The sequence below is a fragment of the Trypanosoma theileri genome (assembly GCF_002087225.1).
Source record: "Trypanosoma theileri isolate Edinburgh chromosome Unknown TM35_Tth_23_V1, whole genome shotgun sequence".
Taxonomy (NCBI): Eukaryota; Euglenozoa; class Kinetoplastea; order Trypanosomatida; family Trypanosomatidae; genus Trypanosoma; species Trypanosoma theileri.
Window position 1 is genome coordinate 176106 of NW_021639865.1, and position 8380 is coordinate 184485.

The 8380-nt window shown below is 43.2% G+C and overlaps 4 protein-coding genes across 4 annotated transcripts in view; all 4 read left to right on the forward strand.

Annotated features, from left to right (window-relative positions):
* The window catches only part of TM35_000231730 (uncharacterized protein), a gene marked incomplete at both ends in the record, with an annotated part of 1536 nt that extends 1496 nt beyond the window's left edge, over positions 1 to 40 (forward strand). The window contains one exon of the mRNA XM_029027413.1: positions 1 to 40. This exon is cut by the window's left edge and continues 1496 nt beyond it. Within this exon, the coding sequence (XP_028881268.1) occupies positions 1 to 40 (40 nt within the window).
* A 247-nt stretch (positions 41 to 287) lies between these two features.
* TM35_000231740 (NUP-1 protein) lies at positions 288 to 2051 on the forward strand (the record flags this gene model as incomplete). The annotated part of the gene is made up of 1 exon (XM_029027414.1): positions 288 to 2051. The coding sequence occupies one exon, from the start codon at positions 288 to 290 to the stop codon at positions 2049 to 2051; it is 1764 nt and encodes a 587-aa protein (XP_028881269.1).
* A 590-nt stretch (positions 2052 to 2641) lies between these two features.
* On the forward strand, positions 2642 to 4219 carry TM35_000231750 (glycosomal phosphoenolpyruvate carboxykinase; the record flags this gene model as incomplete). The annotated part of the gene is made up of 1 exon (XM_029027415.1): positions 2642 to 4219. The coding sequence occupies one exon, from the start codon at positions 2642 to 2644 to the stop codon at positions 4217 to 4219; it is 1578 nt and encodes a 525-aa protein (XP_028881270.1).
* Positions 4220 to 4675: 456 nt separating this feature from the next.
* TM35_000231760 (protein kinase) lies at positions 4676 to 7984 on the forward strand (the record flags this gene model as incomplete). The annotated part of the gene is made up of 1 exon (XM_029027416.1): positions 4676 to 7984. The coding sequence occupies one exon, from the start codon at positions 4676 to 4678 to the stop codon at positions 7982 to 7984; it is 3309 nt and encodes a 1102-aa protein (XP_028881271.1).
* Between the last annotated feature and the right edge of the window lie 396 nt (positions 7985 to 8380).

The window sequence follows — 8380 nt, forward strand, 5'->3', positions numbered from 1 at the left end:
ACGAGTTGCGAGACGCACAGAATGCACGGGCAGAGCTTGAGGCTGAGGATGCTGATCTGCGTGAGCGTCTTGCTGGTGCTCTTGTTGCTGCTGACCTTTTGGTTGCTGAGCGCAATGTACAGGCTGCGAAGGTAGCTGAGCTGACAGATGCCGTTTCCCGTCTTGAGAGTAATGAGGATGCTCCTGCCCTCGCTGTGGAGGCGCTTGCCGCGGAGCTGCGCGAAACTCAGGACCGCCTGCGTGAAGCTGAGGCTGAGTCCCGTGCTGCTGCTGAGCGTCACGTTGCAATGACTGTGGAGCTGACGGAGCGACTGGAGGTGGCAGAAACACAGTTGCGCACCAGAGATACGGAGCGCCGCCAGTCTGCGACGGCGGACCGAGAGGCAGCAGAAGCGGCACGTGAACATGATGCTTCATTGAGTGTACAGCTATCATCTGCGTTGGCAGCTCTAGAGCGACTCGCAGAGGAGCGTGAAGAAGCAGCTGAGAAGGCGTTACAGATGGAGGCGTGCATAGCATCTTTGGAGGAGTCATTGCACGAACTACGTATGTTACTATCGGAGAGTCGTAATGAAGCGCTTTCCCTTAGAGAGGATCTAGATGTAAAGGGTAAATTGTTGTCTGATGCTCTCTCTGCTTTAGATCGTGTTGGTGCTGATCATGCAAATTCAGAAATTGAGTGGGGTGAGCGTAGTGAACGTTTTCTACGAACATTTGAAGAATTGCAGTCACAGTTTGCTGTCACAAAGAAAGGTTTTGAAGAGCAGTGGCAACGGCGTAGTGAGGCTTGTACCGCAGAGTTAATTGCTGCACGACGTAGTGCACACCGTGCCACTGAGGCTCGAAAACGTGCGGAAGAACGCGCGGCATTGTGTATGCAGGAGTGGGAACAAATGCATGGGGAACTGCTTAGATTACAGCGAGAGTATCGTGTGGTTGAGCGTATAGTTCGTGCACATGGCTTATATTCTACACCGCACGTAGATGATATTGACGAGAGTGGGGAAACACCTCCAGGTGTTCGTCCGTGGAACTCTGAAGGTGTCGATCTAGCTCAGTTTTTACAGATTTCTAGCTTACAGGCGGATCTCATGCTTTCCCGTAAAAAATGTCGTCTTTTAGAATCTAGACAAGAGGAGTTACAGGCGGCATTGGAAAGAAGTGAGTTACAGTTGGCTTCACTTCCTGCAAGTGTTGAGGAAAGTCACATTGAGTTACGACGTGTACGGGATCAGCACGAGACTCTTTTACATGAACATCAGCGATTAGAGGAGAAATATGAAGCTGTTAAAAAGCAGAGGATAGAGGAAGTAGAGCAGCTTCGCCAGCAAAGTGAACGGTTAATGCAGCAGTTAAGGGAAAAACGAGACAAACTGACAACTTTAACACGACATATGCGGGAATCAGAGTTATCAGCTAAGCAACAAGCAGAAGAGTTATCCGATGCATTTAATGTATTGGATGGACAGATGCGTCTACTGCGAAGTGAAGTTGAATCAAATTCCCGACAGTCACGATCTTCCAGACAGCATAATGAAAAGGTAGTAGCGGATGCGGAAACGAAGATGCTGCAGGGACGCATTAAATTCTTACAGCGCACTCTTCAACAGAAAGAAGAAGAAATACGCCGCCTCCAAGAGGAGCTCGAACGCAAAGAGGAGTTGCTTGATAGTTTTGAAGATCAGGTAACAAGTGCCACACATGATTTGGAAAACACATCGCGAAAGAGCGCCCAACTAGAACAAACAGTGCATCATTTAAAACGCAATAATCTTGAGTTGCAGGAAGAAATACGCATCCTGAAATCCCGAGCTACAGTTCACTCAGAGCAGCAAAACACACCGACTTCATCAGGATTACGTGTTGCTGTACAGCGGTCATCTTATGTATCGCGCGTTACGAGTACAACTACGACACCTGTTCGAGGAACAGATGTCGTGCGCGATTTAACTCCATCTTCTCGTGGTAGTAGCATAGAAGGTCAACAAGAGCATCAGACAGAATCAGAACGACGTGGTAGAAAACGTTCACGCTCTACAAAAAGAAGATAAGCCATGAAACCAACAAAAAAAAAAAAAAACCAATAGAAGCAATGTCTCTAACAATAGTGTTCCTCTTGGGATCAGTTCTGTCTTTTTTTTTTGCAATTTGAATCTCATTCAATCCACTGTATCTGTATTGAAACGACTGACTCTAAAAGAGAAATGAAAGAAATCAACAACAGAGCCTATCACATATAGAATCGCCAGAAAAATACAAGGACCGAGAAGAAACATTATATATATATATATTCAAAGAGAAGAAAAATAAAATATTGCTTAAACGCAAGGTATCCCAACAAAAACAACAACAGAAACTAACAATCATTTCAGGGTACACGAGTTTTTCAGAAAAAAAAAATGAATCCAAGTAAAGAAAGACACATTCATTACCATACACGATATTATATCCTCAACAGAACAACAGAAACAAAAATTTATTTTATAGCTTAACACTACTAAGTTAACATATTCCAGAAAAGCAACATAATATGACTTCTAAACCACTTCAACAAATATTCATCTACTACATCTTTTTTAGCCTTTTATTAACCTACAATTAACTGAAACCAAAAAAAAAAGCTAAACTAATTCAAGGAAACATGGGTCCAACCATCCACAAGAACCTGACGTGCCCTGAGCTGGTGCAGTGGGCACTGAAGCTTGAGAAGGACTCGCGGCTGACAGCCCGTGGTGCTCTTGCCGTGCTGTCGTATGCAAAGACAGGTCGCTCCCCACTTGACAAGCGTATTGTGGACACGGAGGATGTTCATAATAACGTTGACTGGGGTAAGGTGAACATCAAGCTATCAGAGGACTCCTTCAAAAAGGTGAGGAAGCTCGCGAAGGACTTCCTCGACACGCGTCAGCACCTGTTCGTGATGGACTGCTTTGCGGGACACGATGAGCGATACCGGCTGAAGGTGCGCGTGATCACGACGCGTCCGTACCATGCTCTTTTCATGCGGGATATGTTGATTGTGCCCACCCAGGAGGAGCTGGCGTCGTTTGGTGAGCCAGACTACACGATCTACAATGCTGGCGAGTCGAAGGCTGACCCATCGATTCCCGGCGTGACGTCGACGACGTGTGTTGCGCTGAACTTCAAGACACGCGAACAGGTGATCCTTGGCACGGAGTACGCTGGCGAGATGAAGAAGGGCATCCTCACTGTGATGTTCGAGCTGATGCCGCGCATGGGCCACCTGTGCATGCACGCAAGCGCAAACGTTGGCAAGAGGGGCGACGTGACGGTGTTCTTCGGTCTGAGCGGAACCGGCAAGACAACCCTCTCGGCAGACCCGCACCGCAACCTGATTGGCGATGACGAGCACGTGTGGACGGACCGCGGTGTGTTCAACATCGAGGGTGGCTGCTACGCCAAGGCAATTGGTCTGAACCCCAAGACGGAGAAGGAAATCTACGACGCAGTGCGCTTCGGTGCTGTGGCGGAGAACTGTGTGCTGACGAAGGCGACAGGGGAGATCGACTTCTACGACGAGTCGATCTGCAAGAACACACGCGTGGCATACCCACTGAACCACATTGAGGGTGCGCTGACGAAGGCCGTCGCTGGCCACCCGAAGAACATCATCTTCCTGACAAACGACGCGTTCGGCGTGATGCCACCCGTGGCCCGCCTGACAAGCGCACAGGCTATGTTCTGGTTCGTGATGGGCTACACCGCGAACGTGCCCGGTGTGGAGGCCGGCGGATCGCGCGTGGCCCGTCCCATCTTTTCATCGTGCTTCGGTGGTCCGTTCCTCGTGCGCCATGCAACCTTCTATGGTGAGCAGCTGGCTGCGAAGATGCAGCAGTACAACAGCCGTGTGTGGCTTCTGAACACTGGCTACGCTGGTGGACGCGCGGACCGCGGTGCAAAGCGCATGCCACTGCGTGTGACGCGTGCTATCATCGACGCAATCCACAACGGCACCCTCGATGAAGCAGACTACGAAGTGTACCCTGGTTGGGGCCTGCACATCCCGAAGCACGTTGCCAACGTTCCAGCACATCTGCTGAACCCACGCAAGGCATGGACGAACGTGAAGCAGTTCAACGATACGTCGAAGGAGTTGGTGAATATGTTCCGTGCAAGCTTTAACGAGCGCTTTGCGGCGAAGGCGTCGGAGGAGATGAAGAGCGCCGTCCCCCGCTATGTGGAGGCATCCAGTCTGTAGGAACCTTGGGTTGTGTAACATACTCTTCACCAAAACAGGTGAAGCGACGTAATAAGCAAAAGAAAATGTATTGGTTATGCGCGTTATTGGGTATTGTTATACAAATTTATTTACTTTAATTTTTGTAGTATTAATAAATTTTTAGGGTACGTGTAGAAGTAGGTTTTTTTTCCTTGTAGTGGTCACGTAGAAAAATGTTTTTAAGTAATTTTTTTTTTCTTGCGCTATATAATCGTTTTTTTTTTTTTTAATTCGTTGAGGTTGAAGTTTGTTGTTTTTGTCTGATTTTTTTTTTGTTGTTGTTGTTTGTTTGTGTGATTATTGTTTATTTGGTTTTTGTTTATTTTTTAATCGTGTAAATTCATTTCTTGATTTTTATTTCTTTTTTGTTTTACTATTTTTCAAGTAAGTTTGTTTTTTTATTAAAGGGGGATCTGGACCTTTTCTTCTTTAGCAATGTCGTCTTCTAAGGGCGAACATTTGAAGGTGCGAGAAGGAGATTTGATTGACTTGCGCTTTAAAGTTGTGCATGAAGTCGGATGTGGCAATTTTTCAAAGGTCTATTCCTGTTATGATGTTACTCGACCTCGTTGTGAGAAGCGTGAACTTGTCGCCGTTAAAATTATTAAAAAGGAGTATAAGGAAGATGCCTATTTTGAAAAGCAGATGTTAGAAATTCTTCGTAGTAAAGATAAAGGTAACAAATGTGTTTGCCGAATGATGGAGTTCTTTGAGTGGAAGCGGTGTCCTGTGTTTGTGATGTCTATTCACGGACCGTCGTTGCGTTCACGTCGTTTAGGCTACAGCGGCGGTGTGGTAACCCGTACTAAACTTGTCCAATTGGCCCGTTCATTGTTAGAAACATTTCGGTTTATTCACTTTGATTGTCGAATGGTACATACAGATGTGAAGCCGGAGAATATTCTCATTGCCGATGTGGATACACCAAAACACTCTATTGGAAATAATTGGGTGGTGTGTGATTTTGGTAGTGCTTCCTTATGGCGAATGGACCGTTTAGATGCAGATCTTATCTCTACAAGACCGTATCGAGCACCGGAAGTTATTTTAGGAAATCCATGGTTTTACGCTGCGGATATGTGGAGTATAGGTTGTATTTTGTTTGAACTCGCCACTGGACAACGATTATTTGAGGTTCGTGATGATCTTACACATTTATATTTGATGGAAAAACGACTTGGACCTTTACCAGATATTTTTAAGAAAAAATCAAAAGAATCTGCAAAGTTTTTCTCATCTCAGGGAGAATTTCTACGTGAGAGTGATTTAATACGTACAGGTAAGGTTTGTATGAAAAAGATATCGGATGTATTACACGATGATGAAGATCTTTGCGATCTCATCTCATGTATGCTCATTTTTGATCCTTTTAAGCGTATTACCGCAAAAGAGGCTCTAAAACATCATATTTTTAGTGATATTAATAATGGTCAAAGCGAAACTTTAGGCGGCGTTGTAAAGTCAACAAACAAAAATGTGATAACTGCTGGTGATTCCAATATATCAAAGCCAATCAAAACGGAAGATATAGTTAAATACCACTGGATGCGACCATATGATGATATTCAGTATGGTGTTAATAAAAAAGTGCCTATGCGTGGGAGTTCTGCGCCGGCTACGTACAATCCCAGTAGTGCTGTAGTGAATGCCCAATTAGCAAAGCGGGAAGTTATGAAGAATATTGCAGGAGAATCACAAATATTACTACCAGTATCAATACCACCACCACCACCACCACCACCAGCAACAACAACAACAAGTACAACTACAACAAGTGCAACGACAATGAAGGAAGAAAAAGAAAAACAAAAGGAGGAAGTGAAATCACCATTACAACTGTTACCACAACAAGAAAAACCACAAGAACAAGAAGAAGTGAAAAAGAGTGTAGTAGAGGATACTGTGATTCCATCATCTCCCAAGAGAGTGGCTTTACCATTAAGTGCATCTCTCCGGTCTCGTGATAATTCTTCTTCACCGCATAGAAGTGAACGATTCTGTAAGATGCGTGGTCTTCCTATAGGACAAACTAAAATGGATCAACCATCACAAACTGGTGTGAATACAAATAATAAACGTGAAGTGACAAATCCACAAACTTCTTCTTTGCTAACTAGTATTAAACCTATGAAATCGGATGTAACGGAGGATGTAAGTAGTGGTATGGATAGTGCAACCATTACAGAAAATAATAAGTGTTTTTCTCCTATTTCACTTGGTGAAGATAAAAGTCCCCCGCGAGAACGTCTTCAACCTTTACTGGCAGTTACAGAAGCTAGAACACATCCAGCACGAGACTCTGCAGATGATTGTTTAACAAATGAAGGAACTTCTGCAGATACAGGTAATGGGGAAACAGATGTAGGATCACCTTTACCACCCTCTGTAGAAGAAACAGATGGAATGATATTAACATTACCAGTTGTTCAACAGAAACCATCTGAAAGTGTTGGAACTGTAAATGGAAATTCCTTTGCAGCACCTTTAAGTGGACTTTACACCCAAACACCAGCATTAACACATGTGATTTCATCTCTTGAGAAGTCTGAATCTTTACCTTCTGCGACATGCTCTACTACCATACAAAGTAGACGTACAAAGAGTACACCACCACCGAATCTTCTTTCATGGTCAGAACCGGGTGTACAGGAATCTATCACACCAAAGAAAACCATTCCAACACCTCCGGTGATTCCAAAAGATACGGAAAAAATCTCCAATGTACCCATATCGGATTTCCCTGGAAAGAGTTATAATAATAATAATAACACTAATAATAATAATATTTCCTCAAGTTCTGGTACTTCTGCTATTACGGTTTCCATGACATCTGTGAGTACATCGAATAAAAACTCTAATGGAAGTGGTCCCGTGCAAGGAACGATTACACGGCGAAGTATACCGAATCCACCACCTTCACTTGCACTTCGAAAATTTGCCCAACAATTACGACCAGGTATAATTAATTCTGTTGCTAATATGAATCAGAGAGGTACATCGCAAAGTGCTTCTAAACGCACAGATACTGTTGGTAAATTCCGACAACGCAGTGGAACACATGTAATTACCCCAGGAGTTCCACCCGTTGTAGATGTAGGACGTTCACATCGTGCAAATTCACTTTGTATTCCATTATATCAACAGGGATTACCAAAAGAAAATACATCTACAGGTATTAGTGCGAGTGCCGTTGCGGGTAATCGTATCCATTTCCCACAAGTACCAAATATGTTTGCTAGTAAATCCCCAACTGTACCAGTACCGCCTCCTCGTCAATTTTCTTCTTTTGTGAGTGGAAAGGCAGTGCAGGGAGCTCAGGCACCACAGGTACAACAAACCTTGGCAAACTCACGAGTGGTAAAACGACAAGTTATTCAAAAAACGGCTTTACCACCAAATAGTAGTGGTGTAGTTGTAAAAACGAAAACAATAGATCCACAGGAGAAGACAGAGAAAACAATGTCTTCTTCGCAGAATACACGAGAGAAAACACTAGTGGTAGGAGGAGGAGGAGAAGGAGGAGTAGAAGGAAGAAAAGAAAATAATAATAATAATAATAATAATATTAATAATAATATTAATAATATCGGTGGTGGTGGTGGTTCCAATAAAGAAGCCTCACCTCGAGGAAAGAATGATAAACCATACACGAAGGAAAGTGCAGGGAGTACAAGTGATAATCAGTTACAATTACATGGACCTTATAATGTGCGGCGCCTTCCTAATGTGCAAGCACCGGAATAACTTTCTGTGTGTATGTATGTATGTATGTATGTATGTGTGTATGTGTATGTGTTTTTCTTTTTTTTTTTTTTCCTTTCCTTCCTTCTTTCTTTCTTTTCGTGTTTTTCTTTCTGTGAATATCTTTTTTTTAATATATTTAGGTGAATATATATATATATAATTTACCTTTAGTTATATGTGTCTCTCTCTCTGTCTGAGGAGAGGAAAGAGGGAGAGTCAGCAAGAGAATTTAAAGAAATAGGAGGAGAAAGGAAAACAGTGTTTTTTTTTTTGTATTTTTTTTTTTTTTTTTTTTTTTTTTTTTTTTTTTTCACACCTCTGATGGTAGATCAGTATTAGTGTATTCGTGTTTTTTCTTTTATTATTATTATTATTATTATTATTATTATTATTATT